Raw genomic sequence first — 18,741 nt, 5'->3', positions numbered from 1 at the left:
CAATTACAACATTAGTTGTTTTGAATATACATTTCACAAGTAGTATAGAGCGCACCTTTTCTGTCATAAATAAAGACATACATACATATATTGCGTACATACATTATCAGGTTGTATAGAGGACAGTGATTGTAATTTCAAGGTGGGTGTAAAGGGAGGTCGGAGGCGCTACGCAAAGTTGCATATACACATGGACACAAAGATTGAGATGGAAAGAGCAGAGAGCCTCCTTCTCAATCTCCAGCCTCTGCATACATTGAGGAATTATTCCAATCCTTTATTCCTGGATGGCATTCAATGTATTGCAGAAGTGAACGATTCCAGCCGCAAATAGGTTACACATTGCTACGCAGACCCAGAAATGGTCTTGTGGTTGCAGATTGCCCCTGTGTGCACGTGACGTCACCTTTACTGTCCACCACTGGGTACTCAGAGTCTTCAGAAGAGGTGATGACTTTAAGGATGTCTTCAAAGTTGGCTTCCCTGGCCAGGACGGAGATGTCTGTGCTCATGAACTCCTCCGTGTTGATCTTGTAGGAGCTGAAGAAGCAGAAAGGTGAAATTGAGCACAGTGCAGGGAGATGTGACACATGACACCAGATCATAGAGCAGGAGTGGCCAACTCTAGTCTTGAAGGCCACCAGCAGGTCAGGTTTTAAGGATATCCCTGCTTGAGCACCTGCGCTGAAGCAGGGATATTCCTAAAACCTGACCTGGTGGTGGCCCTGGAGGACTGGAGTTGGCCACTCCTGTCATAGAGCAATACAAAGAGATAGATAGATATAGAGAAACAGACAGACGGACATTGGAATGTGGTGAAGCAGTAATTTTTTGGGATGTAGCTCCTTGAATGGGGGGGAGTGAGGGGATCCATGAATTGTCTTTTTGTAGATATATCTGGGCTTGGTGTGAAGTGTCTTGCATGTTGGTCCACGGTACTTACTTGTTTACCTATGTTGCCGTTTGGGCGTTTGTGTGTGTATGTGTTGTTGAGGGGGCCTCAGACATGAGTATTTACATGCAAGGGCTCATTAGAACATATTTAAATATGTTGGGGTGTGTGTAGGGTTTAGGGTTTCTCTGGGTATGTGGGGTCCCATGCGGAGGAGTTTCCGTGATTAGTGTCTCGGGGTATGTCTAATAAGTATAACAAGGTGTCTACATATTGGAGTACTTCACAAAGCCCACAATGTCTCCAAAACATTGCAGTTTTGGTGATATTCTTGTGTTTTTTTTGTTATCCATTATTAATCATATACAAGGTGGAGGTATCTGTCCCATGTTGGAGTCTCTAAGGTTAAGGTGCTTCTTTAGGGTAGTCCAAGGTTGTCTATCAGGGGTGTGCAGCCCCTCACCCAATGTGCCGGCTGCGGATTCGCGGCAGGTACGGCAGCTTCTTCACAATGATGGTGCCATCGTAGAAGGACGGCTGAAATTTCTGGGCAATGGCATTGGCGACGAGCACAGAGAGGATCACCGGGAGGATGTGCGCTATCTGTCCCGTTGCCTCGAACACGAGCAGCGCCGTAGAGAGAGTGTGTGTCACCGCTCCCGAATATGCTGCTGCTCCTGGATGAGGGTCGGAGAGAAGGAGATGTGCCAATGTAAGTCTTCCAGGTTAAAGTGTCTAACAAACACCCAAGTCATGGAATCTGGTTTGGATTTGCCCAACACGTTGTCTGAAACACCTCCTGAAACTTTCTCACACAGTAAACATAGTGAGAATCATCATAAGTGCAAAGCAGCCCGTGGATGGGCTTTTCACAGAGAAAAGCTAAGTGATTTGTCTTGTTTTCCATGTTATAAACCTACAATGCTAATTTTATGTTCAACCCGACCAACCCCACACATTTATATAAATCCACAAGCTGCATTGTAAAGTAATCCTGAGTATTACTCCACACGTCTGATACTCTTAAAGCTGCAGTTCAGGCAATATCCTGCATGTGTGTTTTTTTTAACAAATCAGTTCTGTAGTAAGAAAAAATACTTTTAGCATTTTCTGTTTTAAAAAAAACAACTTTGAAAGACCAATTTTCTTGTATTCTATTTTAACAGCCATTTGCTAAGGCATTGCCCCTTCATGTCCTGTCACAAGCCCTGGCACACCCCTTTGTCAGCACTGCCCTCCCTCTTGCACATGTCAGTGCAGGAGTGCTCATGAATATTCATGAGCTTCCACTGACTGACAGAAGCAGAGGAAATACATTCCCCATATTTAAAGATGTCGCCAAACTTTGCCGATCAATAGACGGAGAACGAATTGACCGGCAGCTATACAGTTCTTTAGGTTAGTAGAGATTGCCCACATGAAACTATTGAAGTAAAAAAAAAACTATAAAAAATTTTTTTTTTAAAAGCCTGAACTGCAACTTTAAGGGCTTTATTCTATATGGTCCAAAATAGCCATTCAGGACGATTTCGGCTAAAAATCCAATTCAATGGGGATTTTCAGCCGAAAATGACCTGAATGGTCAGTTCGGACAATGGAAAAAATTACCCCTTAAATCTTCTTTGACACAGAGACCTAAGAAAAGGCTTGTTGATAATTACATAAACTAATTTGTGTGTCTGTCGAAACATCTCTCTAACCTGATTCAGGAAATCATCCACCCATCAAAATGAACACGATAATCCGGGCATTGATATTTTAGTGGAGGTACTGTCCTATAATGGTATCGTTCTTCACAAGAAGAGCTTTAGGGGTGTGTAAGTTTATATTTATACTCAGCGCAGTCCTTGCCAAATACCCCAAAAAAGTGAGCGATGGGGTTATGACCATTTTAATCATCTCAACGACTGGGACCTGACAACGCTTATTACTCAGTACCTGTAATTAGCGAAGGAGGAGCATTTTCTCTTGGGATGCCACACCTTGGGAGGTTAGAGTGGGAGGGTAGTGTATATATGGAAGGTTTGTACTGAAGCTGCCTAGAATGTGCCTTAGTAACCCCCGCGCTACCAGAGGGGGCAGCAAAGCATTGCAAGTGAAATATGATAGAACTGGATCTGTTGTGAGCAACCTGTGTACTAGCTGTGTGAGTGGCATCGCGACTCCTCACCTGCAAGTGCATAACCTCCAGGGATGATGGGGTTAACAATACCACCGGAGGCAATGCCCGCAGGAAACAGATATGCCACAGTTTCCCCCACCAAGCGTCCAATAGCAGCCCCTGAAGAGAGGAGAAGAGAGAGGGTGACGGTTACTGAATGCCGGAATACCTATATTCCTCAACAGCCCCTTAACCCCCTCAGTGCTGTAAAGGCTTCTCCAGCACAGATGTGAATACAGTAAGTTATTGTAGCTGATCATATTTCTGTCCTTTATCCCACTACGGACAGAACAGATAGACCTCGGCTGTAGGGGAATGGATGCTCCAGTTGCCTATTACTTAAGGGCGCATCACATTGGATTGAACACATTGTCATTTGTACTTCCATGTTTAACCCCTAGGGCAGCCAAAGGGTTAAGATGTGCAAACGCACAGGATGTCTCGGTCAGGTGTCTGAGGCATCATGGAGTATTTGGGTCAGAACACAGGAAGCACTCACCAAACACAAACACCGGCATAAAGTATCCAGCTGGCATGGGTAGGGTGGTAGCCAGAATGAACATCCAGAACTGGAGGCGAGAGACAGAGGGTAAGAGAGAAAAGTAACCCTTTTGTTGTCACAAGGGCATGTTGCAGACTAGACTAGTAGCGAACGTGTCTGTGATCTCCTCACTAGTTACAGGAAGACTTGTGTCCGCACTCTCAGCATGATTCACTGAATAGCACTAGTTGCACGTCGCCCTCCGCGCTCACACACTTCTACTTATTGCTTATTGCACACGGCTTCTGCTTTTTGAAATGTGACTGCACTATTTATATTTTCCCAAAGACCCTTGGTTACAGTCTATCTATCCTGGTGGGAGGGGCAGCGAGTGAGAGAGGGGGGGGGGGGAGAGAAGAGGGAAGAGAGAGAGGTGGGGAGTGAGAGAGGGGGGGGGGAGAGAAGAGGGAAGAGAGAGGTGGGGAGTGTGAGAGAAGAGGGGAGAGAGAGAGAGTTGGGGAGAGAGAGAGGGAGGAGTGAGAGAGGGGGGGGAGAGAGAGAACAGGGAAGAGTGAGAGAGGTGGGAGTGAGAGAGGTGAGGAGAGTGTGAGAGAGGGGGAGAATGAGAGGGAGAGAGAGAGGGAGAGGGGAGTAAGAGAGGGGGGAGAGAGGGAAGAGAGAGAGAGGTGAGGAGAGTGTGAGAGAGGGGGGAGTGTGAGGGAGGAGAGAGAGAGGGGGAGAGTGAGAGAGAGGGGGAGAATGAGAGCGAGGGGGAGAGTGGGACAAAATGAAAAGAGGTGGATAAGGAGGGAGAGAGGGGACTGTGTGAGAGAGCAGTGGGACCTGCAGGGCCGCCGACAGGGAGGGAACAGACACTTCCCCCGAGCTCAACAACTTGGGGCTCAGTGGAGACTCTAGTCCTGAGCCCCAGGAAAGCTTTTGTCGGCCCTGGATAGAGTGGATACGCATTGTGATTATTTCAAGTTGAACATTAGAGGGTTATCTACTAAAACTCCTGTCTTCAAAACCAGTGTATAAAACAGCACATGTCAAGCAAAATGAATCGAATCGAAAGCAACTGGAGTGGTTTCTCTGATAAATACAGTATGGTGCACTTCTTTGGCACTGGTATTGCACCAGTGTGGCAGCCAGGAGAATTGAGTTAATAGACCTCTTAGTGACACAGGCCATGAGATCCATTCACCTGTGGAGATCCTATCTGGTTTATTGGGAGAAACCGGGATTAAGATGTAGATTTTCCATGCACAATCTTCTGAGTTAGATCTTAGCATTAAACACTTATAAAAGTGTTTAGCATTTACTTTTATTTAAATTAATATTAATTGTATTGATAGATTCTTTAGATATATACAAAGGTCAAATATAAAAATGTCAGATTTGTCCCAGCAATTTGTATTTAATTACATCACAAATCACGCAAGTATAAATACAAAACACAGTTAATTATTATTTGTAGTTCGGAGCACTTATATGTTATCATCAGGAACCAAATTTCCACTTAGAGAGATAAATAGTAATTGGTATATATATATATATATATATATATAGTGACCTGGGAGTGCAGCTGTAACGGGTGTATCCCCCTGGCCTGACCCACCCAATCTCACATTGGCCCATGTAGTCTAACCAGTTCCCATTACAAGGCGTGTGTGGTGGTGCACCTGCAAGTAACAGGACTCTTGAGTCACCCGCTTGGTGTTATTAGGGGATGTCATCAGGACAGGTAGCTGAGGTAGTGGGTGCGAGTCCAACTTACATCATGTGCAGCGCCTCCACCTCATCAGGATCTGTGCTTCCGCAGGGAGATAGTCCTGGTGAGGAACTCCTTCTTGGTGCCATCCACTGTTGAGTAATCTCACACTCACACAGTGGGGTTCTTTTTCTCAAGGACATCTTTATTGAATACAGGGATGTAGCAGACTGCCCCATGCAGCTGCCGGCTCTAGCCGCACATCTCTCCGTGCTGTCCCTTTGCCAGGTACGCCCTCCCGTATTGAAGTGGGATCCCCGTTCTCCTAGGGAGATCACCGCTGCGCCAGGTCCCTGGACACAGTATGGCGTAGACAAAACTTAATTGATCACTCTGCTACCGCTAGTTACTGCACTAGGGTCACAAAAGCGATTCTTCAATCTCTGTACCTTCTGGTTACTATTGCTCAACCAACAACAACACTAACTGTCAGTGTTGTGCCCTTTATACCTCAGGGGGCAGGCGCATCTCTGAAGTCACTATCCAGGGACTCAGAGCATACAGCCACTCCCCTCCTTACACAGGGCACCACACTAGGGTGTGAGGGAAAACCTCCATAACTACTGTTGGCAGGCCTGTAGTTACCAGGACTTACTGCCAACAGGGAGGATGTATGCAGTCATTATTATGCATGGCTACACAGCCTTATAATACATGCACTCCATCCCACAGTTTGGCAAGCGCTGGAACTGAGGGATCAGAGATCCAGACCAGAGTTTGTCTGCTGCCTGATTTCTGTCACCTGTCATGCTAATTAGAAATCAGGTTTTTGTACATGGAGCTCCGCTCTGCGGGGCAGCTACCACATCTGTACAATAAACATGCCTTGTGCACCACCTTGTGTACCTAACGTATATCCGACTCGTGTTTGCACTACCTCAGGCTAGGCTCACTCTTTCTGTGTCTACTGTAACACGTTCCTCCAGTCTGTGCTCCTTGGTAAGTGATCTGGAATGGAGACTAGAGTACTCTGGCTCTTCCATGCAGTACTTTGGGCGTCGACCTACTTTTGGCTAGCCTAGTGCGGACCCGTCCAGAATTCCTGCTCTCAGTTACCAGTTTACCCCTTAGGCGTCCCCCGCTAGCGCTATCTCAAGGCGACTAGGACAGCAATAGCCCCCTGCTCCAGACTCACTAACCCCTAACGGATCCCAAGGCGTCTTTGCGGCATGCAGCTCCAGCATCTCCCTGACTACCCTTGGTTCCGTCCCACGCAGCACAAAGTGGCAGCAGACACTCTCCCGGTTTCCTAATGTGTGCCTAGCAAAAGCCTGTCCTGTTAACAGGTATCTCAGCAGCGCCTCCAATTGTAACGGGTGTATCCCCCTGGCCTGACCCACCCAATCTCACATTGGCCCATGTAGTCTAACCAGTTCCCATTACAAGGCGTGTGTGGTGGTGCACCTGCAAGTAACAGGACTCTTGAGTCTCCCGCTTGGTGTTATTAGGGGATGTCATCAGGACAGGTAGTTGAGGTAGTGGGTGCGAGTCCAACTTACATCATGTGCAGCGCCTCCACCTCATCAGGATCTGTGCTTCCGCAGGGAGATAGTCCTGGTGAGGAACTCCTTCTTGGTGCCATCCACTGTTGAGTAATCTCACACTCACACAGTGGGGTTCTTTTTCTCAAGGACATCTTTATTGAATACAGGGATGTAGCAGACTGCCCCATGCAGCTGCCGGCTCTAGCCGCACATCTCTCCGTGCTGTCCCTTTGCCAGGTACGCCCTCCCGTATTGAAGTGGGATCCCCGTTCTCCTAGGGAGATCACCGCTGCGCCAGGTCCCTGGACACAGTATGGCGTAGACAAAACTTAATTGATCACTCTGCTACCGCTAGTTACTGCACTAGGGTCACAAAAGCGATTCTTCAATCTCTGTACCTTCTGGTTACTATTGCTCAACCAACAACAACACTAACTGTCAGTGTTGTGCCCTTTATACCTCAGGGGGCAGGCGCATCTCTGAAGTCACTATCCAGGGACTCAGAGCATACAGCCACTCCCCTCCTTACACAGGGCACCACACTAGGGTGTGAGGGAAAACCTCCATAACTACTGTTGGCAGGCCTGTAGTTACCAGGACTTACTGCCAACAGGGAGGATGTATGCAGTCATTATTATGCATGGCTACACAGCCTTATAATACATGCACTCCATCCCACAGTTTGGCAAGCGCTGGAACTGAGGGATCAGAGATCCAGACCAGAGTTTGTCTGCTGCCTGATTTCTGTCACCTGTCATGCTAATTAGAAATCAGGTATGTAAGACTGATTTCCTGTTTCCTCTCCCCTCTCCCCAAGAGCCTGGAGACAGGAAGGCTGCTGGAAGCAGAGAGGGGAAAAGCCTCTCCCCAAACAGGTTAAATGTTTCTGTTCCTTTTTGTCTAAAACTGAAAAGTACCTTGTTTTGTTGTTGGAAGTGGAAAAGCCACTTCCACCCTGAGTTAGGGAAAATCTAAGTTAAGTTATCGCTCAGGTGAGCAGCTTTTTGTTTTGATGTGTTTCTGTTATATGCACTGTGGCAGTCTCAGTGCCTGGGACTGAATAAACCAGGCATAGCCTGTTTAAAGGAACAGTACGTGACGCCTCATCATTTAACCTACCGTGTTCTATCAGTCCTGGACAAACGGCGGAGCCCCGGAGTAAGCTGTTTGTCACAATATATATACTTAGTTAAGTTATGGTGGGTAAAAAAAAACAAGTGACAAAAACCATCCACAGCAATGCAAATAGCAAATGGAAAGATTACTGTATGCTCATTTGCATGTCTTAGCAGGTCTGCAACCCGCCTTTTACCATTATCACCCAGCACACAGCACTTCCACTGCAGCAAGGGATTCTGGGAAATGACATGCAAATGAGCACACAGTGCCACCTTTTGCTTCAAAACCATTAACATGGTTCCCTATAGGCTTAAGCTTGCTGCATGGTCACAGCTTTGAGCACAGCCAGGGTTAAGATGCATAGCCAGTAAACCCACCCACAGACAGCTGTTTCGACCTTAATTGGTCTCATCAGTGTGGGGTTGGTTATACTGGCTATGCAAAAATGAAGCAGGATAGATTTTATCATACTTAGTTAAGTTATGGTGGGTAAAAAAAAGGTGACAAAAACACTCCACAGCAAAGCAAATAGCAAATGGAAATAATATATATATATATATATATGTTTTTTAAATTAGTGTATAAAAAACTGTTGGTCTTCTGAGCTAGCCGACACCAATCCAATACGGCTGGATGTAATTGGCTCAGAATGGCTATATAATCCATCAGCCACCCCACCATGTGAACTCCTGACGAAGTACTTAGTGCGAAACGCGTAGAGGTCACATGGGCTGGCTGTGCCAGATTTCATTGGTGGAGCCACAGACCGGTAGAGAGAGGTATCAGGCACAGCTGACGGAGATTGCGGTTCCGGACTCTCATCACCTACCCAAGCGGCTGCTTATCCGGATCTCCCGGTTCTTGCTCTCACCATTTTTTTAAACACATTGTAAGTCCTTTATTTTGTATACACACATTGCCGTATTATTATGTAGTCCTGTTGGCGGACCTTTTTTTTCAATACATATTTTACACCTTACTGTTTCTCAGTGCGCTTTCTACCTTTGTGTCTTTGTGCCACTTATACTACAGGTGCAGATAATGCATAGTCGTCAAGTTACAAGGCCCTAAACGAGAGAGAAGTGGAGGATATGGATTTAATGAGTCAATGATATTTCACAGTATGGCACAACGAATGATAAAAATGTTCAAAGTTAAACTGATCTCCAGTGCGTGATATTCACTTCAAATGACATGGCAGGCTATGGAGTTTTATACTGTAGGGATTGAAGGGCAAGTGTGGATGAGTGTAATATTCTAGGGCCCAAGGAGAAAAGGATGTACCTTCATGACGATGAAGAACGCCAGTGTGCCAAAGATGGTAATTTCAGGGTTTGACCACTCCAGCCACAGGTTATTTGGGTCCACTCCGGGTGGCCTCTCCAGGGAAGCATTCTGGGAAAGTGTCCACCATGTGCGATTGTCGAAGAGGGAGGTGAGAAGCTCCTTCATTGTCAGCTGGGGGAGGGGAGCACCTCATGAAGGGAGTGAGCAGCAAGAAGTGGAAAGAGGAAGTTGAAAACTAAGACAGAAAAGAGAGGGAGGAAACTCTAATATTGCAAGAGGAAATACAAATTGAAGATTCCAGGCAAAAGGACATTTGTAAAATGTTTAAAGCTCACAAAAACCTCACAGATCTCTTCTTCATTTGTTTTCAATTCTTGTTGGTCCAATAAATGGAATCATAAGTTACAAACCTTCAGTTCTTCAAGAGCCATTCTATAATATTACAATATTACAATTACAATAATTGCACTACATAGAAGTTGTGCTGTTTGTAGTTAGGTTTTCCAGCCTGAATTAACAAATCTGTTAGAGATATCTGAGGTTCTCCAACTTTTCCTTATTACCGACCATTGCATGATCTGGAGGTCCACCATCCTTATATTAGCTGGGTTAATCAACTTGTAGCATATCTTTCTGTGGCCTACCCAGTTAGTGAGCCACCTATGTAGATGCAGAGTACAGTAGGTCTAGAATGTTGTCCACCAGTTCTTGGTCTGGGCAGCAAGGGCATTGGGGAGCAACTTTAAACAAAAAAAATGGCGCTAGGGACTCTTACAAAAATATATTTTTGAACAAAAAATCTAAAACTAGCAGCACAGATACTTCAGTAAAACAATCTCAGCAAACAAAAATAAACTTCACCCACCAAGTGGGCATCCAGGTTCCACGATCTTACCCGATGAGGGTGCAGACTGAGGAGTAAGGGAGCTACCCAGGATGAGACTTGTGCCAAAGTTTGCACTAAATGATCCTCTTTTTTGAGAAACGGGCTATCTACCAAGGACCTGTGGTACTGTAAAGGTGTCCAGGAATTCTGTACACTTGCTATCTTGCTAGCTTTCTGGCTACTTGCCCTTGGCTGCATTATGAGCAATGCGTTAGTTAATCGCTTTCCTGGAGCTTTCTACTGGATCTATCTCACTAGATCAGAAAAAACGGCACTGTCTCGGCTAAACCGGGACATCTGGTCCCCCTACTTCTGACTTCTCCTGCCTCTACCAGCATGGCCGCCAAGGCAGGAAGTCAGCCTTTTTCTGTGCCGATTGCTCTCATCTACCTTCTCCTTTAAAAAGGCTTACATTCCCCTCCCTCCTTGCCTGTGCAAGGTACTCCTTACCTAGTCTCCTGCTGGAAGCCTCGTCTTCAATAGACCCCTGCCTGCCGATGGACTACCTTTACTCTACCATTCTGCCTCTCTCCAGCACTGATCCCGACCATCCCGCCTCTCTCCTGTCCTGACCCCAGAACCGGACCCTACTATTGCTTCAGGATTTAGATCACAGGTACGGGTTGGTCTCTACTCTCCACCTCTGCTTAGCGGGTCTGTCTAGTGGACAGTATAAAGCACCGTATGCGACCGTAACACTATGGGGTTAAGCAAAGAAAGAGAGGACAGGTGAGGTAGAGGATGAAATGGAACAGTGAGAGTCAGAAGGAAGAAGAAGGTAGCTGCTAGGAGACCTTACCCGTGATGCCATGAACTGGCCCAGACCATGTGGGAACGTTATGGATGATACCAGGAGAGCCACCAGGGCAGAATATACAGGCTTACTAGGAGAGAATACAGAAGACACATTACTCATCAGCAGACCTGTCAGGTTCCATTGATTATTAATGAACATCGCTGATTTCGAGTTAGTCTCACTGGCATGTAGCATCAATACTCCCATAGACTTCAATGGAGCATCAAGTATTGAAATGCAATAGTTTAATGTAGAAAAGGGTTCTTAGAAGCCAACATCTCTGAATAAAACAAATTGGCCAGGATTCAGCATGCCGCCATGTAGGATTTCTCCCCCCCCCGATCCGTCGCTAACTACCATTGAAGTGAATGGGTACCCCAGATCGGAGTGTGATACCCCGCATCGCAGCTTGATGAATCCTGGCCATTGGGCTGCATAACTTTTTAGCATTTTATCCTAAACGCCTTGTCCTATATTGTCCGAAAATAGCTTGAATGGCTGCTTTGGACTGTATGGAACTGTATGGAATTACCCTATAAATCCCATAAATATGTGAAAATAATGTTTAACAAGAACGTACATGCTCATCTGACTCTGACATTGAAGGGGTTAATACAAGAATGTATACCCACAGGAAACCTTGCGGTAGATTTATGTACAGAAACATATATACTTACTCAGAGGCCAGCAGCTTTGAGGTAAAATAATTCCTCCTGACATATCCCAGGAACCAGCGCTGGCAGAACAGATAGGCACAGCTGGTCACCCCACAGATCACCCTATACAAACCAGCATAGGAAGATAATGGCATGTTTATCCGTGATTCACTGAGCCTGATGTGTCATGCATCAGTCTATGGGCACTGTGTATGTAACTGTTTATGTAATACAGATAGGGTTCCCAGGTGGCTTCTCCAAAAATACTGCACACAATGGTGCAACACGCTCGAGACACACACACCCTCACCTCTCTCTGCTCCATGCTGTTTCCTCCTCTCCTTGGCCCCACCCCCAGGCTCCTGACACCTCCTGGCTGTATTACTCTGCAGCAGCTAATCAGGATGGAGGAAGCTGCCCAGCCCCCTAGCAACAGCCCTGCTCTCTCCCTGCTCGGGGAAATCCCCCGGCCCCCAAAGCCGGTCAGGTGACATGTCCAGAGAGGTAATACCGGTATACACATACATGTCCAGAGAGGTAATACCGGTATACACATACATGTGCAGAAAGGTAATACTGGTATACACATACATGTCCAGAGAGGTAATACCGGTATACACATACATGTCCAGAGAGGTAATACCGGTATACACATACATGTGCAGAAAGGTAATACTGGTATACACATACATGTCCAGAGAGGTAATACCTGTATACACATACATGTCCAGAGAGGTAATACCGGTATACACATACATGTGCAGAAAGGTAATACTGGTATACACATACATGTCCAGAGAGGTAATACCTGTATACACATACATGTGCAGAGAGGTAATACCGGTATACACATACATGTGCAGAAAGGTAATACCGGTATACACATACATGTCCAGAGAGCTAATACCGATATACACATACATGTGCAGAGAGGTAATACCGGTATACACATACATGTGCAGAGAAGTAATACCGATATACACATACATGTGCAGAGAGGTAATACCGGTATACACATACATGTGCAGAAAGGTAATACCGGTGTACACATACATGTCCAGAGAGCTAATACCGATATACACATACATGTGCAGAGAGGTAATACCGGTATACACATACATGTGCAGAGAAGTAATACCGATATACACATACATGTTCAGAGAGGTAATACCGGTATACATATACATGTCCACTGAAGTAATACCGATATACACATACATGTGCAGGAAGGTCATACCGGTATACAGTACACATACAAGCCCAGAGAGGTAATACCGGTACACGCATACATGTGTAGAGAGGTAATACTGGTATACACATACATGTCCAGTATACAAATAAATGTCCAGTATACCTTTCAGTTTTTACTGGGACAGAGTGTCCAAATACAGGACAGTCCAGTTCAATACTGGACACCTGGCACCCCTAAATATATATGACTCTGTATGCCCCCGTTGTACCGCGCTGCGGAATATGTTGACGCTTCACAAATAAACGATAATAATAATAGTTTTGTATTTATGGGGTGTTTACGTTTGAGTAGATCTGGTGCAGGCACACTGGAGAGAAGTTAAATATACTAATGTCATACAATTGGGAGCTAATGTAAGATAACATTATCTCCGTAACACTGGAGGACAGACTGTCGGCAGGTTCCTATATATAACACATATTTATATTTCGCTTCCATCATTACAGGATTTCATCGTGCTCATGAATCTATTGTATATATGTGTTGAATTGATTTATTATAACAGCGTTACTGTAGGGCAGGGGGCTCAAACTCAGTCCTCAAGGAGCACCAACAGGCAGCTTTCACTTGCACTGATTGAGCCACCTGTGCTGAAGCAGGGATAGCCATAAAATCTGGCCTGTTGGTGGCCCTTGGCGACTGAGTTTAAGACCCCTGCGGTAGGGTATACTGAAGAGCTTTTGATAAATACAAAATCATCCTATACCACAGCTAGCAGAATACGGCTCCCTTATTATTCAATTAGCTTTGAAACCCTCTTCCCCTTGCTAGGGAAGATGTCAGCTTTATTCTTCCGTTACAAGGGGGAAGACATCTCCCCAGCATGTGGACTAGGGGCCTTGATATTTGAATTGTATATGAATGATTAATGAGGCACTAGTTTAAGCGTTACTGCACTCTGCATGGTGAACACATTTTCTTATTTTAACTGCGTTTCTGTGTGTTTTTTGCTGTGTCTCAACCAGTTCAGACTGCAACCCCCCCCCCCCCCCCAACAAACAATGAAAGGGCTGTCCCTGAAAAGGTTGCAGGCTCTGGTTTTCTTAACCATTGTTAAGGGTTGTTAACCAGTTAAAGCATTAGGGAAATCTAAGTAAAAATATTCCATATTCCTCTCACCCTAATATCACGAAGAAGAAAGTCTCCGGGAGGTCAAACGGGAAGTTGATCATGAAAGTGGTTCTGAAGACAGCTGTGATAGTTTCTGAGGGTAGAGCAACACCGAGGAGTTACCAGGGGGTAAAAATCCAAACTAAAACAATCATTTTTTTTTTTTTTAAGAATAGTTTAAAGGTCCAGGTCCCCTCCCCCCCCACCTCCCCCCAATATGAGCTATTATGGGAGTGAGCGTCGTGTGATCACCCTTTAACCCCTTTGCGTTCCCCATGACATAGTAGCTGAGTGATGGGCTTTCTGCTCATATTCTAGTACCGTACGTGATCTTCCCGGGAGACAAATGGAAGAGGACGGCTCATCAGTGAAGTCTCGATCACGCGATCGCCACGCAGAGCGGTCGCGTGGTCTCGATGTGGCAGTGGCGCCTGCACTGTTAGGGTTAAAGCAGATCACCACCCTTATTTTGCATTTATTTCTTTCCCTAGGTGTTTTTTTTATTATTATTGTATTTGCATAGTAATTTTGAAAAGGCCCACATCCTGCAGTAGAGTGTTCACATGGCGACACCAGTTCACTCTCACTTTCTCCACTCCCATAGGCAGCACAGAGATGTTTTTCCCTGCAGATTACTAGGCTCTTATCAGAAACAAAATGTCTTATCTTCTTTGAGATCTACCAATGTCACTTAGTGGGGCTTAGCAGCCATATTTATTTATGGGTTTGCCCAGGGTTGCCACCATCAACTGAGTTTGCCCAGGGTTGCCACCATCAACTGATGGCCAACCCGGAGAAAATGTTTTAATAAAAAATCCCTTACTTGGCGGCGTGCTGCGGAGGGGTCTCCCGGCATCCTGCTGCAACTCCCCCTCCAACTGCAGTGAACATGGCTGCCGTCTTGCCATGGCAACATGGCGCTACATGACGTCATGACGTTACACGGCGTCACGCCGCACCCCGCCCCCATCCGGAGATTGACGGGCTAAACCCGTAGCCCGGAGGTAAGTACCCCGAAACCCGGAGTCTCCGGGTCAAACCCGGAGAGGTGGCAGCCCTGGGTTGAAAACCGACGCCCTACTGTTCAGGATTGTGCCGAAGTCTTTAAAAAATAGAAACGAAATAAACGTACAGGGGGAACTGCCCCTTCAACTTTTCCTTTGGTTGAGAAAGACTGATGCAGAAATGTAAGTCACAAGCTCTTTGATAGCCAAGAGTCCACCTTACTTTAGGCGCAGGCGTGAAGGTGCCTTGTGCATGTAGCTCTCTGATTGGATGTGCCATTTTGGGCCAACAAAGATGGGGCGCAACCAAAAATTCATATTTGGGTTGCAACGTTTTTACCTGTCGGCCCTCATCCCACGGCGTCATGACGTCGCTGCGTCACGTGACGGCGCGTTGTCATGTCAAAGCACCACCATGCGATGACGCGTTGACATGAAGCCGCTAACGTCGATGGAGGACGGCTGCTCTTACACAGGCCCCACTCTCTCCCCCCCCCCCGCGGCAATCCGTTTCATTGCGGTGCGGGGAAGAGCGCGGAGCCCTCTGTAACCGCGATTCTTGGGAGGGGGGCAGTTTAGCTCCACATGACCACACACTATAGGATTTTAGCTTCCGGCACTGGTTCTACCTTTCCATAGGAATGTATGACTAGCGTGAAACAGAACGTGCAAAGTACATGACAAACAAAGGGGGTGGGGGCTGTGACCAACAGAGTGGGGTGAACTGGGATGATCACCCCGACGTCTCCTTACCCTGCTCGCTGTTGAACACGGCCAGGAGCCGGAACATGAAAGCTCCGCAGGTGGCCGAGAAGAAGCCGCGCCAGTAATTCCTGATGGCAAAATGCGATGACATCACTTCCACGCTGAACAGAACCCCTATGAGAGAAAAGACGCCGGGGCCGACAGCCAATCAGCGGTCGGAGGGCGACGGCGGCTGGTGATACCGACTTTTACAGTTCAGTAGCTTCATTGTTTTTATTTATATATCTAAATGACCTTCATATATTTGTGCAACATCGCTCTCATAGGTCAATAGTCAAAAACATTGGCAGAATAGTAGGGAAAGCTCTGCTAATGTGATACTGTTTTTACATTTGATGTAGATCAACAGGTCAGGTGTTCAGGATATCCCAAGCTTCAGCACAGGTGGCTCCATCAGTCCCTGCTTCAGCACAGCTGGCTCAATCAGAGGCTCAGTCCCACCTGTGCTGAAGCTGGGATACCCTGAAAACCTGACCGGTTGTGGGGGGCTTGAGGACTGGAGTTGAGCTCCCCGGATGTAGATGACGCAGGACGGAATACATAATAATTACCAGCACACCCCCCAGGGGGCAGATAGGTATCCCTGCGTCCTTACCACTGATTGGCGCTCCGAAGACTGTTGAGACTCCGACTGCCGCCGCAGCGACCAGCATCTCATGCTCCTTGCTTTTATTCTGCAGGGAGGTAAACAGAGATGCCAGTCAGTGCACTGCTCCGGGGGGAGGCGGGAGATGGGGGGGAGATGGCGGGGGGGGGGTGGGTGGGAGATGGGGGGGGTGGGAGATGGGGGAGGGGGTCACCCAAAAAAGAAATGCCTGCGTGTACCAGATCTCAGACCTCAATTGTAGAGACGCGCAAAGAGTTGCAAAGTAAAATTGGTCAAAATATTTACACAGACAAAATTAGCGCTAAAGCCTATATACATTCCTATAACCCTACAGATGATCCTATAAAACGTATTAAAGGGCTCCTCCCGTTTTTACAAATCCCCCTTGCAGCTTCTTCTCGATGATTAGACACAGGTAGGGGGCCAGGGGTTCAGCATTGAACCAGACTGTCCTGTATTTGGACACTGTCAGGTAAGGCAGCGCTTATAGTGCCGGCGACACTGACGTCACGCTACGGTCGCTGGAAAAATCAAATTGAAGTGACTTCCAGCGATCGCGACCAAGCCGTCGCTCCGTCACGTCGCTCCTACTATAAGCGCACTCTACCGCTTCAATACATTTGTTTTGAAGCGATGTCGCGTCGCTGTCGCCGGCACTATAAGCACAGCCTAAACCACGAGAGGTAATACTGGACATGTAAGTGTATACAGGTATTACCGCTCTGGACATGTATGTGTATACCGGTATTACCTCTCTGCACATGTATGGGTATACCGGTATTACCTCTCTGGACATGTATGTGTATACCGGTATTACCTCTCTGCACATGTATGTGTATACCGGTATTACCTCTCTGGGCGTGTATGTGTATACCGGTATTACCTCTTTGGGCGTGTGTGTGTATATCGGTATCACCTCTCTGGGCGTGTATGTGTATACCGGTATTACCTCTCTGCACATGTATGTGTATACCGGTATTACCTCTCTGGGCGTGTATGTGTATACCGGTATTACCTCTCTGGGCGTGTATGTGTATACCGGTATTACCTCTCTGCACATGTATGTGTATACCGGTATTACCTTTCTGGACGTGTATGTGTATACCGGTATTACCTCTCTGCACATGTATGTGTATACCGGTATCACCTCTCTGGGCATGTACGTGTATACCGGTATTACCTCTCTGGGCATGTATGTGTATACCGGTATTACCTCTCTGCACATGTATGGGTATACCGGTATTACCTCTCTGGACATGTATGTGTATACCGGTATTACCTCTCTGCACATGTATGTGTATACCGGTATTACCTCTCTGGGCGTGTATGTGTATACCGGTATTACCTCTTTGGGCGTGTGTGTGTATATCGGTATCACCTCTCTGGGCGTGTATGTGTATACCGGTATTACCTCTCTGCACATGTATGTGTATACCGGTATTACCTCTCTGGGCGTGTATGTGTATACCGGTATTACCTCTCTGCACATGTATGTGTATACCGGTATCACCTCTCTGGGCATGTACGTGTATACCGGTATTACCTCTCTGGGCGTGTATGTGTATACCGGTATTACCTCTCTGGGTGTGTATGTGTATACCGGTATTACCTTTCTGGACGTGTATGTGTATACCGGTATCACCTCTCTGGGCATGTATGTGTATACCGGTATTACCTCTCTGGGCATGTATGTGTATACCGGTATTACCTCTCTGGGCATGTATGTGTATACCGGTATTACCTCTCTGGGCGTGTATGTGTATACCGGTATTACCTCTCTGGGCGTGTATGTGTATACCGGTATTACCTCTCTGGGCGTGTATGTGTATACCGGTATCACCTCTCTGGGCATGTATGTGTATACCGGTATCACCTCTCTGGGCATGTATGTGTATACCGGTATCACCTCTCTGCACATGTATGTGTATACCGGTATCACCTCTCTGGGCATGTATGTGTATACCGGTATCACCTCTCTGGACGTGTATGTGTATACCGGTATCACCTCTCTGCACATGTATGTGTATACCGGTATCACCTCTCTGCACATGTATGTGTATACCGGTATCACCTCTCTGGACGTGTATGTGTATACCGGTATCACCTCTCTGCACATGTATGTGTATACCGGTATCACCTCTCTGCACATGTATGTGTATACCGGTATTACCTCTCTGGACGTGTATGTGTATATCGGTATTACCTCTCTGGACGTGTATGTGTATATCGGTATTACCTCTCTGGCCATGTATGTGTATACCGATATCACCTCTCTGGCCATGTATGTGTATATCGGTATTACCTCTCTGGACGTGTATGTGTATACCGGTATTACCGCTCTGGACATGTATGTGTATACCGGTATTACCTCTCTGGATAAGTACATGTATACCGGTATTACCTCTCTGGGCATGTATGTGTATACCGGTATTACCGCTCTGGACATGTATGTGTATACCGGTATTACCGC

At 46.6% G+C, this 18,741-nt stretch overlaps 1 protein-coding gene across 5 annotated transcripts in view; it reads right to left on the bottom strand.

The window, feature by feature from the left end:
* Positions 1-18,741, bottom strand: part of CLCNKA (chloride voltage-gated channel Ka) — a 51,086-nt gene that overhangs the window by 6,882 nt on the left and 25,463 nt on the right. For all 5 annotated transcript variants that reach the window (XM_075605936.1, XM_075605935.1, XM_075605940.1 and 2 more), the window contains 10 exons: positions 16,260-16,338; positions 15,653-15,778; positions 13,905-13,989; positions 11,555-11,656; positions 10,881-10,965; positions 9,193-9,366; positions 3,553-3,622; positions 3,063-3,173; positions 1,356-1,569; positions 407-540 (listed from right to left, as the gene is read on the bottom strand). In XM_075605936.1, coding sequence (XP_075462051.1) covers positions 407-540; positions 1,356-1,569; positions 3,063-3,173; positions 3,553-3,622; positions 9,193-9,366; positions 10,881-10,965; positions 11,555-11,656; positions 13,905-13,989; positions 15,653-15,778; positions 16,260-16,338 — 1,180 coding nt within the window. The remainder of the gene's footprint in view (positions 1-406; positions 541-1,355; positions 1,570-3,062; positions 3,174-3,552; positions 3,623-9,192; positions 9,367-10,880; positions 10,966-11,554; positions 11,657-13,904; positions 13,990-15,652; positions 15,779-16,259; positions 16,339-18,741) is intronic.

Source organism: Ascaphus truei, chromosome 6, assembly GCF_040206685.1.
Source record: "Ascaphus truei isolate aAscTru1 chromosome 6, aAscTru1.hap1, whole genome shotgun sequence".
Lineage (NCBI taxonomy): Eukaryota > Metazoa > Chordata > Amphibia > Anura > Ascaphidae > Ascaphus > Ascaphus truei.
This window is presented reverse-complemented; position numbering and strand designations above follow the sequence as displayed.